The sequence below is a fragment of the Acanthopagrus latus genome, chromosome 20 (assembly GCF_904848185.1).
Source record: "Acanthopagrus latus isolate v.2019 chromosome 20, fAcaLat1.1, whole genome shotgun sequence".
NCBI classification, from domain to species: Eukaryota; Metazoa; Chordata; class Actinopteri; order Spariformes; family Sparidae; genus Acanthopagrus; species Acanthopagrus latus.
In genome coordinates, this window is record NC_051058.1 from 18,118,757 (window position 1) to 18,138,452 (window position 19,696).

Consider the following 19,696-nt stretch of genomic DNA (forward strand, 5'->3'; position numbering starts at 1 on the left):
TGATGTCAATGTGAGATTTGGTAATAATCACTGACGTGCGGGTGATGTTTTTTTAATAACTGGCACCCGGCCAATCTGTAATGAGACCCAACAACTTAAAATGTGCTCCAATCAACTACCGGTACCTGGCCAGACCCTTAAAATACATGATGCACCATATTAGTGCCAGATTGATGAATGAGACAGACAAACAGGAGAGCAGCTGCTGTCCGTGGTGCTGATTCTGCTGCTGGGAGCAGAAGAGACCAAAACAAAGATGTCTCCCTTTACCTCTTTTTCACTGTCTCTGAGAAGAGGGAGGATCTAGGCTAAACAAATGAAATAAAACATTTTTAAAAAAGAAACAGGAGAATAAACTTAAGGTTCCTAACTTTGGTATTTAATGTTGAATAACGGAGTGAAAGAGGTCTGAACATTTGCCTCTTTTTCCTCTCTCACGTTTAAACTTGTAAACTTTTACAAAATAGAAGCCTTATCTGTTGGACTACTTAGTGTTTTATCCTATGGTCTGACTGCACTATGCAAAAATATATGAGCCCACAATTTCAAGAATTGAAGTGTTTCAGCACCCCCATGCTTGGAGTACAGGACCATGAGAGTGAAGCCACAGTGATTGGAGATTTCATTCACCTGGTCACTTACCTGGTACACCGCAAACAGGATTGTACACACTGATGAAGTCCAGATGGCTGAAAACATTTTGTGAATTTGCCACATTCTTAAGTTCTTAAGTAAATTCATCAAAGGATATTTCTAAGTGCAACAATCTCTTCTGTATATGTTTAATCAGAATTATAACACAAGTCACCTTTAATTATTCAACCACCACTCAGCCTTAAATAATACATTTTTAATCCTGCTTTCTTTGATTTAGTACTTTAAGTAATCAAACAAAAAATATATGGAAATTAGTTATTGACAAATAAAAAAAATAGACAAAGACCAACCAAGAAAAGGTTTCTTTTACATGTTTCATAATTTACACAAGGGATAGTCAACAATGAAACTAAAGCCAAACTGATGCAATATAACAATACATTTATGTGGTTCTTACCAATAATTATTTGCAAAAAAAAAAAACGCTCTAAGAAATCAGAAACACTTCAACTATCAAGTTTCTATCCTCAGTGAAGTTTCATGTGTTTGCTCAAGTGTCCCCGTTGTGTGAATCTTTTCCCGCAAACTTCACAACCAAATGGTCTCTCTCCCGTGTGGACTCTCATGTGTGTCCTAAGGACTGTCTTCTGTCTAAATCGTTTCCCACAATCGGCACAGCCAAACGGTTTTTCTCCTGTGTGTACTCTCATGTGTTTCGCAAGATTTGTCTTAAATGTAAATCTTACACCACAAAGATCACAACCAAAAGGTTTATCTCCTGTGTGGACTCTCATATGTGCCTTCAGATTTGTCTGCTGAGAAAATCTTTTCCCACAGTCACCACAGCCAAATGGCTTCTCTCCTGTGTGGACTCTCATGTGGTTCTGAAAATTTCCCCGATCATTAAATTTTCTCCCACAAACATCACAACCAAATGGTTTTTCTCCCGTGTGGATTCTCTTGTGTCTGTTTAAATGTGACAGCTTGGAAAAACTTTTCCCACAAGGTTCACAAGCAAATGGCTTCTCTTCTGTGTGGACTCGCTGGTGTTTTTTGAGATCATACCGTTCTGAGAATTTTTTCCCACAAACATCACAACCAGATCCAGAATCTGACAAAGATTCTTGCCAGTCACCAGAACTGACATCAGTCTCAGAACAGTCTGAAGCATTTTCATCTGGATTGAGTGGTGAAAGACTATCTGGATCTCGGTTCCTTGCAGGTTCAGATCCTCCACAGTCCTCTCCATCAGTTTCTGTTTTTATCTGTGTTGCTGAGCTGCTGATTGGAGGCTCTGCCTCTCTTTTGTCCTCAGTTAGGCTTTGATGAAGCTGTGAAGTCTGAGGATTCTCTTCATCATCTTCACTCTTCACAGTGACAGCAGTGAATGCAAACCTGGTGATATCAGCCTCGTCAACCCCATGAAGCTGCTCTCCATCCTGACTGGTCCAGAGTTCCTCCTGTTCCTCTTTTATTTCTCGGGGTTCTGGGTTTTTCTGGTCCAGGCTGGGGTTCCACTCAGAGGAATCCTCTTCTTTGATCACCAACAGCTGCTGGACACCTGCAGGGAACAGTGAAACACAGACAAAGGCAATTTGGTGGCCATTTTCTCAGATATTAATGAAAAATAATTAAAAAAAACCCCATCACACTGCTAACATAAAAGATGGACCTCCCTTGGGAAATGTTTGGATACTGAAGAAAAAATATCAGTAACTAGTGAAGGGGAACATAATTACGTTATTGACCCGAATATGGGACGACCCTGATTTTAAGACAACCCCTCTTTTCAAGACTAATCTTCAGAAAAAGACTCTGATAACCAAAATGGACTTGGTTTAAACAAATTCTTCATTGAAATTCTGACAAAATCATTGAAATAATAATTACACACTGCTTTCATTTTTGGCTACAAATGCAAACACTAAGATCTGTATTTTAAATTCAATACATGTAAATGAACCACTCACTTAGCAATTTAGAAATTTGAATATTAGTTATTCATTAACTATAACAGTGAGATCAATTTGTCAAGCAGTTTGATGAAAAAAGCAAAACAAACAGAAAACACAATATTGCATTAAACAGCTGTGCGATTAAACAATACTGATTTTAACAGGAGCAGAAAATACCACCACACAGATTTCATTTAGAAGTCTTGCAACACTGCAACGAGGATGCAAACTGTTAGCACCTTGCTCATGAGCTGTCTGCTTAAGTCTGCATGAGGCTTTTACTCACAGACGTCCTCTGCCTCGCTGCGCTCACAGTCACTCCCACTCTCACTCTGCGGTCCCGTCTCCTCCCACAGAACGTCATCCTCGCTACCATCCAATGCATTTGATATGCAGCACTTTTTAAATCCACTGATGATGCTCTCTGGTGTCACTTCGTCCCAAGCCTGGAGGATCCATTCACAAAGCCGACGTACAGCTGGCTTTTGAATTTTTCCAGACGGTGTGAGTGCGTGATCACCGGACAGGAGCCATTCGGTGTACCTCTTGCGCAGATTGTCCTCGAAATGCGTGTTAACCACAGCATCCAACACCTGTAGCTGGCTGGTCATCCCCCCTGGTATGATTACTAAGTCGCCATTCATCCTACTCACCTGAGTTTTGACAGCATCAGTCAAGTGTCCGCGGAAGGCATCCATAATGAGCATGTTTCTCTTTTTTCTGAGAGCCCCGTGTCGTGATCCCCACACCACTTTCAGCCAGTCTACCACAAGTTCACTCTCCATCCAGCCCTTTTCCTGGGCACGTACAACAATGCCAGCTGGCATTGCCTCTTTCGGCGCTGTTTTGCGTTTTAAAATCACATATGGGGGCAACTTTGTCCCGTCTGCCAGGCACGCCAACATGACAGTGACGCGACTCTTTTCAATTCCAGCTGACTTCACAATAACAGACTTCTCACCTTTCATGTGCACAGTCACAGGTGTAGGCATGTCAAAAAACACGGGGGTTTGATCAGCATGGCCGATCTGATCAAGGGGGTATGAGTGTTTTTTCCTCAAGCCAGTCACATAGCGCTGAAAAGACAGCAGCTTCTCTCCAAAGCCCGAGGGCAGGTGCGGTGCAGGGCTGCTTCTGCGCCGCAATGCCAGGCCGCTCCGGCGCATCATCCTTCTGCACCAGCCGATGCTGGCTTTAAACTCGGTGGTGGGTATGTCTAAGTCCTTGGCACTGTCCAGTGCTTTCCGCTGGATGATAGCTCTGGTAATGGGCATGCCTTCGTTTCTTTTCTCACTAACAAACTCACATACCCTCCTGTCAATCTCCCGGAAGCAGCCGCTTTGAGGACCACGATAAGCTTTTCTCTTACTGTTGGTGTTTTTCAGGCGGTCTTTTTGGACCCGCCATCTTCGGACGTTACACTCCGTTACTCCATATTTCTTGGCTGCCTGACAGTTGTTTGACGCCTCTGCAGCATCGGCCACCATTATCTTAAAGTTAGCATCATAGCTCCGCCTCAGATGTCTGTTAACTTGCCCCACTTTTGATCCACGACCACCGCGCCTCTCCATCGTTCATCTCCTGTCACTTCTTCTCCGCTGTGATTGACAGATGACCCCAGCCACAGTGTCAGTGACGTCTCTACAATAAGATGGCGCCCTCTGCCGTTGCGGTCGTGTAGCGACCCGAGACAACTAGCAGCACCCCGGTTATAAGACGACCCCACTTTTTTCACATTATTTTCATCGAGAAAAAAATTTTAAAAAAATAAATCGGTCAATTTCCGGTCAATACGGTAAATACTTATGGTCATGTGTGCATTTTTTGTTGTGTGTGTGTGTAAGTGAACGCAATCTCGTGAATGCATGCTTGACTGCGTCTGTGTGTGTGGGTGCGCTTGTTTGACTCTGTACATGTTAGTCTGTCAAGTTTCACACTTTAGTAAATCATTCTTAATTATCTTATCCCCCATTTTAAGAACTTGCTTTGAATCGCGAACTGGACGAGACTAATCACTAATCTAACGTTAGCTAACCTCTACAGCCGAAATTGTTTATAGTTACAGCAGGTCCAGCAAATCGACCAAGAGCTGAGGAGGAATGTAGCTAACTTCTGTACAACACGGCGGTGTAGCAGGTGTGGATGGTGGTGTACCTGAGCTGGAGGGTGAACTCTTTCGGAGTATTGTGATGCTCGGAGTAGAGCTGGCTTTATCCGTTTTCGCGCCGACGTTATCTCCCGTGTTCATGATGCCGATTCGGTACAAAAAGTCGCTGATCTATTGCTCCAGGCGGTCCTGGTCGTTAGGTGTTGTAGTCCGATTTATAAAAAGAAACATCCGATCGAGAAAAACAGTTTTTACGTCTGAGGAGGGAAGTTTGTTTGGGTAGTAGTCTGTTTGCAGTGGGCCGCCATCTTGTGTCTCGCGCCGTCTCGTGAGAGTTGCGTTCACAGCGGCACAGTATCGCGGGATATCGCGAGAGAAACATGCAACAGGTCCGTGGAAACCAGCGATGCATTTTGAGAGTTAAAATTACTCAAGCCACAACACATAGAGGAAAACTGAACTAGCAGGAGATAAGTGACAGCTATGGATCGTTTCAATTATTTAATTAATTTTATTTAATTTTCAGTTGAGTTTACTGTTGCACTGAAATCACATCTGAGCTGAGGCTGTTCAATTTGGGGCCAGCACAACTCCTACCTGATTAACTGGAGCGTACCGGCTATTACTGCCGCATTTTGAGTTGTACTTAAAATTGCTTCGTGTTCCATATCAAATAAAATGGTTGAAAATACACAATGGCCTAATATGCCTACCAATACATTTATGCATACCAATAATGTGCCCTTGATATGAAGAAGATGCTGTGAATGTAATTTCTATTAACAATACAATATCAAGAAAATGAATTTCTCATAGTTATAATGATGTCAGTGTGAGATTTGGTAATAATCACTGATGTGCGGGTGATGTTTTTTTAATAACTGGCACCCGGCCAATCTGTAATGAGACCCAACAACTTAAAATGTGCTCCAATCAACTACCGGTACCTGGCCAGACCCTTAAAATACATGATGCACCATATTAGTGCCAGATTGATGAATGAGACAGACAAACAGGAGAGCAGCTGCTGTCCGTGGTGCTGATTCTGCTGCTGGGAGCAGAAGAGACCAAAACAGACCTCTTTCTCACTGTCTCTAAGAGGAGGGAGGATCTAGGCTAAATAAATTAAATTAAAAAAAGAAACAGGAGAATAAACTAAATGTTCATAACTTTGGTATTTAATGTTGAATGACAGAGCGAAAGAGGTCTGAACATTTGCCTCTTTTTCCTTTCTCACATTTAAACAAAACTTTCATCACATCGTAACGGTAAACTTTTACAAAATCGAAGCTTTATGTGTTGGACTGCTCAGTGTTTTAGCTTACTGTCTGGCTGCACAACACAAAAGTCCACAGTCCCAGGTTTTGATCTGTTTCGATGCACACTTGCTTCAAGTACAGGACCATAACCAAATGAGGGTGCTCAATGGATCTGCTTGTTGCTGGAATTCAGAGCAGCGCTCAGGTCCCCCTGCGTCCTCCTGGCACTCGTCCACAGTGAAGTAAGTCTGCAGTAACGTTGTAATTCATCGGGCTTGGTTTCATCCAGGGTTTCTTCCCATTCTGTGAACATTCTGTCGGTGGTGTAAATAAAAGTACAGATACGTTTTACTTTGTGACAATAAATCTGTGGAATTTCATTCACTTGTTCACTCACCTGGCACACCGAAAACGGGATTGTTTATTCCTGCATTTGTACAAGGTGATGAGGACCTGATGGCTGAAAACATTCTGTGTATTTGCAAGACAAGTTCTTAAGGAAATTCATCAAGGGATATTTCTAAGTGCAACAAGTCACCTTTAATTATTTAACCAGCACTCAGTCTTAAATAATACATCATTAATCCTGCTTTCTTTGATTTAGTACTTTTAGTTATCAAACAACATGGATGACGAAAAACATATGGAAATTAGTTATTGACAAATACAAAAATAGACAAAGAACAACAAAGAAAAGGTTTCTTTTACATATTTCATAATTTACAGAAGGGATAGCCAGTGATGAAACTGAAGCTAAACTGGTGCAATGTAACAATACATTTATGTGGTTCTTACCAATATTTTTTTTGCAAAAAGCCCCACCAAGAAATCAAAAACACTTCAATTATCAAGTTTCTATCCTCAGTGAAGTTTCATGTGTTTCTTCAAGTTTCCCCGTTGAGTGAATCTTTTACCGCAGACTTCACAACCAAATGGTCTCTCTCCCGTGTGGACTCTCATGTGTGTCTTAAGGATTGTCTTCTGTCTAAATCTTTTCCCACAATCGGCACAGCCGAACGGTTTTTCTCCCGTGTGTACTCTCATGTGTTTCTCAAGATTTGTCTTAAACGTAAATCTTACGCTACAATGATCGCAACCAAAAGGTTTATCTCCTGTGTGCACTCTCATGTGTGCCTTAAGATTTGTCTGCTGGGAGAATCTTTTCCCACAATCATCACAGCCAAATGGTTTCTCTCCGGTGTGGACTCTCATGTGGTTCTGAAAATTTCCTAGAAAGGTAAATCTTTTTCCACAAACATCACAACCATGTGGTTTTAATCCTGCGTTGACTCTCGTCAGTGAATCATCCGTTCTAGTCACTCCACAACATTTATCGTCCTCCAAACAGCCAGAAGACCTTTTTTCTAAATGACTTGTGTGTCTCTGAAGAGACCCCTTGTAGCAAAGTCCTTTACTAGACTCAAAGCAGCTTAAGGAGTTTTTTCCAGTGTGACAACCTGTTTCATTCACAGGGGCTTCGTTATATTTCAATGCATTTACTCCTGACTCAGGTGCCCTGGTCTCCTCCCAACCATTGTCTGTCTCTTCAGTTTCAGATCCAGAATCTGACAATGGTTCTTGCCAATCATCAGAGCTGACATCAGTCTCAGAACAGTCTACAGCCTTTTTGCTAGTGTTTAGTTGTGGATGACTATCTGGATCTTGGTTCCTTGCAGGTTCAGATCCTCCGCAGTCCTCCCCATCACTTTCTGTTTTCATCTGTGTTTCTGAGCTGCTGGTTGGAGGCTTTGCCTCTCTGTTGGTCTCAGTTTGACTTTGATGAAGCTGTGAAGGCTGAGGTTTGTCTTCATCATCTTCACTCTTCACAGTGACGACAGTGAATTCGAAGCTAGTGCTATCAGCCTCCTCCAGTCCGTTAAGCTGTTCTCCCTCCTTACTGTTGATCAACAGCTCCTCCTGTTCCTCTTTTATGTGTAGTGGCTCTGGGTCCTCCTGGTCCAGGCTGGTGCTCCACGCAGGGGAAACCTCTTCTTTAATCACCAGCAGCTCCTGGACATCTGCAGGGAACATCGCAACACACACAGAAATGTTTGCAGCTGTTTTCTTGTAAATCAATAAAATGATCACCTCAAAAATGTGAAAGGTGGAAAAGTTAGAAGAAAATGTGAAATTGCTGTGATGACAAGCAGTGAGCAACTAGGTTTGGTCTATTATTTTCCCCACAGGCTGGGTCAAAGTTTTTGACAAAATTATTTTACACTACTCAAACTGAGTAAGGGATACCATGGGGTCCACCGACCCACCAACAGAGTGGAGTGACTTCTGCTCTCTCAAGTTGTTTCAGTCCATTTTAACACAGAATAAAACTTATTTTCTAGTGCAGGTGTTAAAAAAACACCATACAGTCCTTAAATGTCACACTGTGCGTGTGTAAAAACGCAAAAAGATATTAAACTCTTTCCTTCCGGTACATCTGTTATCCAATGATGGCCACCAGGAACACACCTGAGGCCAGATGCATTAAGCTCTGTGTAGATTCACCACTAAATTCTTCAAACATTACCTACAAGAACAGAAATAGGCACATGCGTATTTTTTCTGTCAGATTTACACAGCTGTACATGATTCAGTTTTAAAAGCATCTTGGAAACGGACGTACATGACTTTCATTTCCGCTTCCACATTCATTCATAAATAGATGTAGAAACGCCACCTGAAAGCAGCGCATGAATATTAACCTCTGAACAACACGGTGGTGAAGCAGATGTGGATGGTGGTGTACCTGAGGCGGAGGTGGAACTCTGTCGGAGTCTTTTGTTGCTCGGAGTGGAGCTGGCTTCGGCTCTTTTCACGTCCTCGTTCATGACGCAGATTCTGTGAAAACACCCGTCGTTCCAGGTGGTCCAGGTTTAGTACGTGGTCCGGGTTTGGACTGAAAACTGGAAAATCAGCAGGTGAAGACAAATGCGACATGAACAAGAAGGTTTTATGCCCGAGGAGGGAAGTTTGTTTAGTAGTCGTAGGGGGCCGCCATCTTGGGTCTCGCAGTGTCTCGTGAGAGTTGCGTTTTACAGTGGCGCATTGTTGACAGATCTCGCGAGAAAAATAAGGAAAAGGGTCCATGGAAACAAGCTCAAAAGAGGTGACAGCCCGTAGTCTGTACAACTAGTCTTGATTCACCCCATAAACTTCATTTATTTTTTGTCAAATGTATGCACACATGCTTGGAACATTCCTCAGGTTTATTTGTAACAGTTTAAATTCTTCATAGGCTGGGAAAAAAACATAGTAAAGATAGTGTGATAGTAAAGATATAAACGTAAAAAGGCCCCTTAACTACAGGAGAGCTGATCTTAAGTACTTTTAAAATACATCCTCCTGCAGCGCAACTGCAAGCTTTAGGGCCCTGGCTTCAAAGATAAAACAAATTTCCAACCTGCAAAACAGTTGGTTAAATCCTTTCTCCTAAAGGTCAATTCCATTCACAGGCTTATTAAAGAATTTGCTCTAGCTGAGAAAAAAACTGCTTGTGTGCTATATGTTTCAATGTTGGCAGGGATGCATAGAATAAAAGGACTACAAACTGTACCAACAGTATACAAGGCTTAGAACAGTGAAAGGAAAAGCAACTTTGCGTTGCATTAACATAAATGGAATAAGATGTTTGATATGATTATTTACTGAGAGGAAATACTCTGCTCAACTAAAATGTCTGCAGTTAAATATGTATATTAAATCTATAATACTGTCTGTACTACACCCCACGAAGGCTACAGCAGATCAACCATGTGTTTCTCCTTAATGCCCAAGATTCAACTCTGATAATGGGGATATCATATGTATGAGGCTGCACACACTTGAGCTGTTTCTGAAACAATACTCACAAACATGTGTATTACAATACGTACAATACTTACACTGGACCACATTTATAGTAGAAGGTGCAGAAATACTGGAAGAAATTACAGTACAGAAGTACACTTTTGTGTGTGAAACATGGATATCATAGTCATTGTTGGTAGCAATAACTATTTAAGAGAATGCATAATATGTATATGTGCCCTGTGGTGAAGGTGTGGGGTTATGGAATTTATAAATTTATTTTTAACGACCATAAAAAATTAAATTACATAAAAATTCAAAGATGGTATCATGATGGGGTGGGAAAGGGACGTCTTCAAAAGACCTTGACAGCCACAAGCAAGGATGGAGGATGTTTGAGAAACACAATTATGTAAAGGATATAACTACATTGGCTTGTGAAAACTGCAGTGAGTAAACAATGACTGCATGTTTGCAAATGAAAATATTTTATTAATTTTATAGGCACTGGCCTTAACGCACTTGTGTGACAACCCAATGAGGAATGGAAATGAAAATATGCCCCTAGAAAAAACAAATGGATGAATGACTAGCTGCTGTATTGAGTCTGGTAAGTAGTTCTAATGATCTAGTCATGATTCATGATTTCTAGGACTCTGAAGAGACCTTTTGAGTGGAGTCTGGAATCTTAATACTTGGAGGAGGAATAAGTATAGAGAAAGTAAACAGAAAAACAAACAAGAAAGGTAGTTTTGGTGTGTTTTAGAAAAGCAGAAAAGAAAAACAAAACAAATTGCAATGAAACAATGCCGTTCATTTAAATATTTTATCAACAACATCTGCAACTCCAGAGTGGACTTTCATATGTATCTTCAGACTTCCCTGTTGTGTAAATTTCTTACCACAAACATCACAACCAAAAGGTTTTTCACCTGTGTGGACTCTCTCATGTGTAGTAAGATGTGACTGCCGTTGGAATCTTTTCCCACAAACATCACAGCCAAAGGATTTCTCCACTGTGTGGACTCTCAGGTGTTTCTTGAGACTTTCCTGTTGTATAAATCTTTTCCCACAAACTTCACAACCAAATGGTTTTTCACCTGTGTGGACTCTCTTGTGTGCATTAAGATGTGTCTGCCGATTAAATCTTTTCCCACAAACATCACAATCAAATGGTTTATCCCCAGTGTGGATTCTCATGTGTGTCTTGAGATCTCCCTGATGTGAGAACCTTTTCCCACAAACATCACAAACAAATGGTTTCTCTCCTGTGTGGACTTTCATATGAGTCTTCAAAATTCCTGGCTGTGTAAACCTTTTCCCACAAACATCACAGCCAAATGGTTTCTCTCCTGTGTGGATTCTCGTGTGTTTTTTCAGATCACCCTGTTCGGTAAATCTTTTACCACAAACACCACAACAAAACGGCTTCTCTCCTGTGTGGACTCGCATGTGTTTCTTCAGATGCCCATTTTCTGAAAACCGTTTTCCACAATCAGCACAACCAAATGGTTTTTCTCTTGTGTGGACTCTCATGTGCGTGTTTAGATTTCCCTGTTCTGAAAACCTTTTACCACAATCAACACAGCAAAATGGTTTCTCTCCTGTGTGAACTCGCATGTGTGTCTTCAAATGGCCCTTTTCTGAAAACCTTTTCCCACAATCGCCACAGAGAAATGGTTTCTCTCCTGTGTGAACTCTCATGTGTGTCTTCAGATTCCCCTGTTGTGTAAATCTATTACCACAAACATCACAGGCAAATGGTTTCTCTCCTGTGTGGACTCGCATGTGTGTCTTTAGATGATGTTGCTGATTATACCTTTTCCCACAAACATCACAACCAAATGGTCTCTCTCCTCCCTCAGCTCTATTCTCAGAATCTGACAAAGGTTCTTGCCAATCATCAGAACTGACATCAGTGTCGGAACAGTCTGAAGCCTTTTCATCAGTATTTAGTTGTGGATGACTATCTGGACCTCTGTTTCTGGCAGGCTCAGATCCTCCACAGTCCTCTCCATCAGTTTCTGAGCTGCTCATTGGAGGCTCTGTTTCTCTGTTTTGTTTGGTTTGACTTTGATGAAGCTCTGAAGTCTGAGGTTCCTCCTCATCATCTTCACTCTTCACAATGACAACAGTGAATGGAAAGCTGGTAGTGTCAGCCTCCTCCAGCCCAGAGTCGTTGCAGTGTTCATCCTGTTCCTCTTTTATGTGTAGGGGCCCTGGATCCTCCTGGTCCAGGCTGGGGCCCCACTCACAGGAAACCTCTTCTTTGATTACCAACAGCTGACGGACACCTGGAAGGAACAATGAAACACAGAAATGTCAGCAGCCATTATCTAGGGAATTGATTATAAAAAAAATGAAAATGAATCAGAACTCATCAATAATGTGAAAGTGAAAGATAAACTTCACCTACAAAATGTTAGGATTCAGACCAAGTAAATGTGTATTTTTTAAAGTGATGACAGTGACCAGTGAGGTAGTTTAAAATAAACTGTACTCTCAAATTTCCAATATTATCACCAACTCTTCCAAATTCAATAAACTACATAATTTTTAACAGCACTCTGGAATGACTGACAGAAATGTAGTCTGATCTGATGACAACAGTTACAAATCTCATGAATCTTTTTCATTCCTAATTTTATATAGCTATGGTTAAATCCACAACATTTAATTACTTTCACTGTGCATCGTCACACACATCACATAGTTTCCATGCCTGTGGTTCTGTACCATGAACAACATATATAAATACTAATTAGATACATAGGATTACATGAACACAAACACTGCAGCTATACTCTCAGTATAAAAGCAGAATCTGATGAAGGCGCTTGCCAATCATCACAACTGACTATAGTCTCAGAAGAGTCTGAAGCCTTTTCATCAGTATTTGGTTGTGAATGTCTACCTGGATCTCGGTTCCTGGCAGGTTCAGATCCTCCACAGTCCTCTCTGTCAGTTACTGTTTTTATCTGTGTTGGTGAGCTGCGGCCTGGAAACTTTTCCTCAGTTTGGCTTTGATGAAGCTGTGAGGCCTGAGGTTCCATTTCATCATCCTCACTCTTCACAGTGACAACAGTGAACGGGAACCTGGTGATAGCAGCATCTCCCTCCTGACCGGTCCAGTGTTCTTCCTGCTCCTCTTTTATGCGTGGGGGCTCTGGGTCTGTCTGGTGCAGCTGCTGGACACCTGCAGGAAACGCTGAAACACACAAATACATATATTAGCAGACCATTTTCTAGGAAACTATCAAAAATTTTAAAATAACATAAACTAATCAATAATGTGAAAGATGGAGTTCTCCTTATAAATGGTAGATCCAAACAAGAGCATGTGTAATTTTATTGATAGCAGTGAGGTAGTATTGACATTTTCAACTCCAAATGTATACCCAAAGTAACAACGTCCAACGGCAACCTGCAAAAGATTTACAGGAGTGCCGTCTGATCTGATGTCAACAACAGGATTACATCATTTTTCTAGTGACCCTAAAAAGTTACAAATCTCAAAAAAGGTTGCAGTGCGACACCAGCGTCTGCTGTTGTAAAGATCTTTGCTAGAGCGTGCTTGTTTTGGGAGCAAATGACAGAGAGACTGCAGGATGGAACGTGATGAGGTAATGTGTTTATATATGATTCTAAATGTGACATATGTGATTGGACCCAAGCGCAGCCAATAATAATAACAATATAAAAATTGTTGTCTTTTTGTTGATGGTCTCCTTTGCTGTTACAGGTCATTTATAACCATCAGAGGAATCTCATGACTGTTTTATAAACACCTAAAAGTTCCTTGTAGTCATTTTAAAAAGAACTAGACTATTGAATTGTTCTATACAGGTTAATTGGGCATTTGGTTTAAAGTAACGTATAAGTATAAAATAGTGCAGGCTTTAAACTACCGTACATTAATGATGTACAATCTAACATACACTGTATATTTCTGTGTCATGACTCACTCGATAGTGTTTCTGGCCGACATGATTCAAGTGACGCTTTAGTCAACTCATAAGACGTTATTCTATAGATATCAGTCGTAAGTTGGACAAATAACAACGGAGTGAAGTGTGGCAGGTGTGGGTGGTGGTGTACCTGAGCTGGAGGGTGAACTCTGTCGGAGTATTTTGTTGCTCGGTGTGAGCTGGTTTCGCACCGACTATTCACCTTATTCCTGACTTCGCCAGAACAGATTTGCCATTTCAGAAATAATGTTCAACTTGCTCGTAGGCTGCTAATCAACGCAACAGTAACGAAAAAATAATCAACAAATACGAGGCAAAAATAGGATGATATACATATTAATACTGTAGCCAAATAGCTAACGTTAATGCTAATAAGCACAAATGCTACCAGCTGGGGAAAAAAAGCCGATGCATAAAACAGGAAGTAACAGCAATTACAGTTAAACTTACTAAGTCCATCCTCAGCGTCTTGGTTAATGTTGACGCTGCAGCTGGAGGTAATGTTAGCCGTCTGAGCCACCGGCGCACGGACTAGCTTTCGCCTCTTCTTTGGAGGAGGTCGGTCGTAGCCCAGATAGAGCTCCGGATCAGGGTGCAGATCCGTGGGCTTTTTATCGACGAAGTGGAAGGAGCAGACAAACACTCTCTTCGGGGGATATTTAAGTCTCAAAGCCGCGAGCCACGCTAGTCTCCGCTCCTCCTTCCTCGGCATGCCGTGCAGGGCGTAGGGCGCAGCGCACGGACATGTTCGTCGAAGTTGTGAATGTTCCAGACAAGAAGTTTCTGAAAAATCCTTCAGTTTTCTTGAATTGTTGTGGCAACCCGCAACGGCACATGTTGTACCTGAGCTCATGTTAAAAACAATTTAGCTTGGCGGCGGCGCAGCGGACAGTCGTGCAGTTGCAAGGCACCCGGAAACAGAAAGCCGCCGGCGGAAGTAGTTATCTGTCACGGCAGCACCCACAGGCTCCTGGAGAAACGGGCGAACATCGTCCGTGTTCATGATGCAGATTCAATTTAAATCGTTTGGTGTAGTAGTCAGTACTACATCTCTGCAGATTCAGACCCGCAGTTCTAGGCTCCTCATATCTTTGCTACAGTGCCACCTACTGGGGGGAGTATGTGCCTGCAGTACCGGAGGCTGCAGCTTCAGGACAGCAAAATACTACTGCTGAAATAATTGTGATTCATTATTAAAGGTTTATTCCACCCAAGTGTCAACACAATTGTGATACATGATATTATGCCAATATCAACAACATATATAACTATATTATTGAAGGTTAATTCCACCCGAATGCCAAAATTATTGTGTTTTATTATTAAATGTTAATTCCACCCAAATGCCTTAACAATTCTGTTTAATATTATCCCCTTTTCATGAAAATATGCAGATTCAGACCCACATTTCCTAGGCCCCTTATGTTTTTGTGACTGCTGCAGTTTCAGCACAGCATTTCTAGGACCTTAAGTTTTATAATTTTGAAGGTCAAGGTAAACTTTATTATCCCCAACGGGGCAATTTGTTGCACAGCCAGCAGTACATCAGTAAATTGTAAAGCTTTATTCCACCCAAATGCCACAGCAATTCTGCTTAATATTATCCCGTTATCATCAAAATATGCTTAAACCTCTTAAAAATGACTCTAAAACATACCAGAATCATTTTACCTTATTTTGTTCAGAGACATAGGACACAACTTTTGTGAATATCCTCTTTATTAAAAAAAACACAACTTTTGATGCATCCGTCACACTTTAACAACAAAGTCCCTGAAAGTTCCTGGAAGAGAGAAAGATAGAGAGATGCAAGAAAACAGTGCAAAAATAACACAACATAATAACATGTTATACATTTGCTGAGTTGGGGCAAGGTCCGATCTTCCTGTATTAACATGTGCACCTTAAAAAGAGAGTGCCTTATTAGTCAAATTTATTACAAAAATACATTTCTGATCTTACCTGGATGCAAAAAAGGTAATGTCCACACCATGGTCTGCACACTGTTTAAAAGCAGGTCAGACAATATAAAGGCAGGCAAACATATTAGCTGCACAGGGGATTGTGTAAATACAAAATTAAATGGCAAAATGTGCACATCAACAAAAACATTCAAATAATTTAGAAAATGAAACATTCAAAATCAAGGAAAAATAAACTGTAAATAGAACATTTCTTACTGATACATGAACTTCCTAAGAAGTCTGTAGTACAAAAACATTTGACACTGCATGAAATATATGTATATATGTCGATGCAACAACGGCCCCTGGTCGCTTGTTTTCTCTCGCGAGATCAGACAACAACGTGCGACTGTGAACGTAACTTTCACGAGACGGTACGTGACCCAAGATGGCGCCCCCCCTACTTCTAACAACAAACTTTGCTCCTCGGACAGAAAACCTTGTTGTTTCTTTTCCATGTGTCGTCGTCTGCGCGTTAACGTCATTTCTCCCTTAAATCGCATTACAATACGAAATGAACCGAACCATCTGGAACAATCCACCCACGACTGTTTTCACAGTTTCTGCATCATGACGGAGGAAGATACAATCGATGCAATCGGCGCGAGAACGGATAAAGCCAGCTCCACTCCTAGCGACAAAATACTCCAACAGAGTTCAGGTACACCATCATCCACATCACCTACACCACCATGATGGACAGAGGTGGGCGGCACAGGTTACCTCCAGGTGTCCAGAGTCGCGGACTGTCCAAGCAGCACCTTACGCTCAGCTTCCACCAGCCTTCTTTAAACTATTATTACTTTACTGATTTACAATACCATTGTATCAAGCTGCACTGCTAAATTTAGCTAATTAGGCTAATGCTGAGTAACGTGAAGGAGAAAAAACACACACACACAAGCTAACCAGAACTGTGATACACCCACAAACTTTAAAACATAGCCAACAGTTTTCCAGTCTTCTCTCGCTCCTCAAGCAAAACAACATGTGTAATACCTCCATGTGCCCTCCTTTCCGTTCTTACTCCTTCTACATAAAGATATCTTGTACTGAGCTTGATCTGGTCAACAAACAGATCAGCAAAGCGTGTAATTAGTTATCTATGTTGCATAAAACCACAAGTGTTGTGTCAATTGATTGAGCACTGGCTTAAATGAAAGGTGCTTATTGTATTTTTTTTTAGAACATATGTTCTTGTCTTGGATCCGAACATTTCTGATGGGAGTGCAGTCTTTCACATTAATTATCGGTTCTTAATTAGTTTCAATTTTCAATAAATCTTTTCTTAGAGAATAGCTGCAGACACGTTTTGTGTGTGTCAGTGTTCTCTGCAGGTGTCCAGCAGCTGATGAAAGAAGAGGTTTCCCCTGAGTGGAGCCCCAGTCTGGACCAGAAGGACCCAGAGCCCCTACACATAAAAGAGGAACAGGAGGAACTCTTGACCAGTCAGGAGGGCAGCCAGGTTAATGGACCGGAAGAGGCTGATATCACCATGTACCCATTAACCGCTGTCACCGTGAAGAGTGAAGATGATGAAGATGATGAAGAGAAACCTCCAACTTCACAACTTCCCCCAAGGCAAAGTGAGTAGAATAGAAAGGAAGAGCCTCCAGTCAGCTGCTGGAATAAAGGATTGAATGTTGAAGCGAGTTGTAGTAAAAACATGCAAAGACTACCTCACAGTTTCCTGCTTGTCATCAGTGGTGTGCACCATCATTATAATTACACACGTTCTAGTTCTGTATCCTAAGATTTCTTAAGGGAACTCCATCTTTTGACATTTTAATTAAGTTATTGATGTGACCTTTTTTATTCATTTGTTACTTTTTCCCATTAAATTCCTAGCAAATAGTAACCATTGTTTCATGTGTGTTTCAGGCTTTCATGTAGATGTCCAGCAGCTGTTGGTGATTAAAGAAGAGGTTTCCTCTGAGTGGAGCCCCAGTCTGGACCAGGAGGACTCAAAGCCCCTACACATTAAAGAGGAACAGGAGGAACTCTGGACTAGTCAGGAGGGCAAACAGGTTAATGGGTTGGAGGGGGCTGATATCACCAGGTACACATTCACTGCTGTCATTATAAAAAGTGAAGATGTGGAAGAGAAACCGCAGACTTCACAGCTTAATCAAAGCAAGACTGAGAAAAACGGAGGGGCAGAGCCTTCAGCCAGCAGCTGGGCAACACAGATAAAAAGAGAAAATGATGGAGAGGACCGTGGAGGATCTGAACCGGACAGGAACCGAGACCAAGGTAGTCATCCACAGTCAAATACTGCAGACTGTCCTGAGACAGAAGTCAATTCTGATTGGAAACCTTTGTCAGATACTGGATCTATAACTGAAGACAGTGATGGTAACATCTGGCTGCCAGAGCCAGGTGTAAATGCTGTAAAATATAAGGAAGCCCTTGAAAGTAATGTGGGATGCACTGCTGCAAAAAAAAAGTTTAGCTGCTTTGAGTGTAGGAAAGGATTTCTCTGCAAGTTGTCTCTTCAGAGACACATGAAGTCATCCACCTGTTTGGTTGATAAGAAATCCTATCCAGAAACGCAAAGCGTAGATTCACAGATCAGAGTAGAAATAGGAAAAAGATCAGTTAGTTGTGATGATTGTGGGAAAAGATTTGAAACACCTGGTAATTTGAGGAAACACATGAGATTCCACACAAGAGATAAACCATTTGGTTGTGTAGTTTGTGGTAAAGGATTTACACAAAAGGGAGATCTCAATGCACACAAGATTCTCCACACAGGACAGAAACCATTTGCTTGTGATGTTTGTGGGAAAAGATTCCCCCTAAACAAATATCTGAAGACCCATATGATTGTCCATACAAGAGAGAAACAGTTTGGCTGTGATGTGTGTGGAACACAATTTTCTCTTATGCAGACCCTGAAAAGACACATGCTTGTCCACAATGAAGGAAGACCATTTGGTTGTGATGTTTGTGGGAAAAGATTTCCCCGTAAGAAACATGTGACCATCCACATGAGAGTTCACACAGGAGAGAGACCATTTGGCTGTGCTGATTGTGACAAAAGATTTGCAGAAGAAGGAAATCTGAAGAGACACATGAGAGTCCACACAGGAGAAAAGACATTTTGTTGTACTGTTTGTGGGATAAAATTTAAAAAAACAGCACATCTTAGGAAACATATGAAAGTCCACACAGGAGAAAAACCATTTGCCTGTGGTGATTGTGGGAGAGGATATAACTTCAAGCAAGCCCTTGACAAACACATGCAAGTCCACACAGGAGAGACACCATTTTTTTGTAATGTTTGTGGGAAAATATTTCATGGACCAGCATGGCTTAAGTCACACATGAGAATACACTCAGAAGAGAAACCATATGATTGTCATGTTTGTGGTAAAAGCTGTTCACAACCTGGAAATCTTAAGAAGCACATGCGAGTGCACACAGAAGCAAAAACATATACTTGTGATGTTTGCAGTAAAACATTTAGACAATTGTATACACTTAAGCGACACATGACAGTCCACACAGGAGAGAAACCATATAGTTGTGATCAATGCAGTAAAAGATTTAGGCTACAGGAAAGTCTCAAGAAACACATGAGAGTCCACTCGGGATAGAAACCAGTTACATGAGATGTTTGCGGTGAGAGATCCAAAGACCAAAGAAGTCTGAAGACAAACTTGTGTAGAGGACTAAATTGGTTTAAAGTGGGTTGGAGTGCACACAGACACACACACACATCCAGACCCAGTGACCTCAAGGAGGAAGGATGTCAGGGAACAGACCTAAGAAATCTCACTTCATCCCACCAAACACGGAGGAATAATGACTGTTTTATATATGTGTCAGAATTGCCTATTAAAATGTGTAAAAATCTGTAACTGTGTTTGAGAATGAAATCATTTACATGCAATAAAAAGACAACAATGCTTCAAATTCTGTAAATTCACAGGATAATGTTTTCTAATGAGTTTTGGTCATATGAAACGAACGGGTGAGCATCCAATTTGCAAAGCTTTTGGCCCTTCATTTCTTTTTAGAGGTTCTTTTACTATATCTTATTCTTTTTTTCACCAGAACA

The 19,696-nt window shown here is 41.3% G+C and overlaps 3 protein-coding genes across 6 annotated transcripts; 1 reads left to right on the plus strand and 2 right to left on the minus strand.

The window, feature by feature from the left end:
* Positions 1–766: 766 nt before the first annotated feature.
* LOC119010232 lies at positions 767–14,732 on the minus strand. The gene is made up of 7 exons (XM_037082205.1): positions 14,120–14,732; positions 12,616–12,909; positions 10,517–11,995; positions 8,618–8,818; positions 7,694–7,936; positions 2,839–4,020; positions 767–2,158 (listed from the first exon to the last, which is right to left on the minus strand). The coding sequence occupies exons 1-7, from the start codon at positions 14,520–14,522 to the stop codon at positions 1,125–1,127; spliced, it is 4,836 nt and encodes a 1,611-aa protein (XP_036938100.1). The 5' UTR covers positions 14,523–14,732; the 3' UTR covers positions 767–1,124.
* On the minus strand, positions 5,816–8,954 carry LOC119009467 (gastrula zinc finger protein XlCGF26.1-like). Of its 2 annotated transcripts, XR_005071738.1 has the most exons (3): positions 8,662–8,954; positions 6,316–7,936; positions 5,816–6,232 (listed from the first exon to the last, which is right to left on the minus strand). XR_005071738.1 is itself a non-coding variant. In XM_037080766.1 (2 exons), the coding sequence occupies exons 1-2, from the start codon at positions 8,741–8,743 to the stop codon at positions 6,780–6,782; spliced, it is 1,239 nt and encodes a 412-aa protein (XP_036936661.1). In that variant the 5' UTR covers positions 8,744–8,954; the 3' UTR covers positions 5,816–6,779. The 2 variants fall into 2 exon arrangements, 1 of the variants encoding a protein (XP_036936661.1); XM_037080766.1 differs by having other exon boundaries at positions 5,816–7,936.
* Positions 14,733–15,979: 1,247 nt separating the features above from the next.
* LOC119009461 (zinc finger protein 260-like) lies at positions 15,980–19,554 on the plus strand. 3 transcript variants are annotated; one of them, XM_037080758.1, is made up of 3 exons: positions 15,980–16,294; positions 16,971–17,219; positions 17,515–19,554. In XM_037080758.1, exons 1-3 carry the CDS (start codon positions 16,090–16,092, stop codon positions 19,230–19,232), a joined length of 2,172 nt encoding a protein of 723 aa, XP_036936653.1. In that variant the 5' UTR covers positions 15,980–16,089; the 3' UTR covers positions 19,233–19,554. The 3 variants fall into 3 exon arrangements, with proteins under 3 accessions (XP_036936653.1, XP_036936651.1, XP_036936652.1); XM_037080756.1 differs by having other exon boundaries at positions 15,988–16,294; positions 16,926–17,219; XM_037080757.1 differs by having other exon boundaries at positions 15,988–16,294; positions 16,959–17,219.
* The last annotated feature ends 142 nt before the right edge of the window (positions 19,555–19,696 follow it).

Excerpts from the sequence above, each read along its gene's own strand:
- LOC119009467 (XM_037080766.1), bottom strand. The coding sequence starts at position 8,743 with ATGAACGAGGACGTGAAAAGAGCCGAAGCCAGCTCCACTCCGAGCAAC. Across the intron at positions 7,937-8,661 it reads GAGTTCCACCTCCGCCTCAG|ATGTCCAGGAGCTGCTGGTG; the intron begins GTACACCACCAT and ends TGTTCCCTGCAG.
- LOC119010232 (XM_037082205.1), bottom strand. The coding sequence starts at position 14,522 with ATGAGCTCAGGTACAACATGTGCCGTTGCGGGTTGCCACAACAATTCA. Across the intron at positions 8,819-10,516 it reads TGTTGATAAAATATTTAAAT|TTTTCAGTCCAAACCCGGAC; the intron begins GAACGGCATTGT and ends CTGATTTTCCAG. Across the intron at positions 2,159-2,838 it reads CAGCGAGGCAGAGGACGTCT|GTGTCCAGCAGCTGTTGGTG; the intron begins GTGAGTAAAAGC and ends TGTTCCCTGCAG.
- LOC119009461 (XM_037080756.1), top strand. The coding sequence starts at position 16,090 with ATGTGTCGTCGTCTGCGCGTTAACGTCATTTCTCCCTTAAATCGCATT. Across the intron at positions 16,295-16,925 it reads AATACTCCAACAGAGTTCAG|AGAATAGCTGCAGACACGTT; the intron begins GTACACCATCAT and ends ATCTTTTCTTAG. Across the intron at positions 17,220-17,514 it reads ACAACTTCCCCCAAGGCAAA|GCTTTCATGTAGATGTCCAG; the intron begins GTGAGTAGAATA and ends TGTGTGTTTCAG.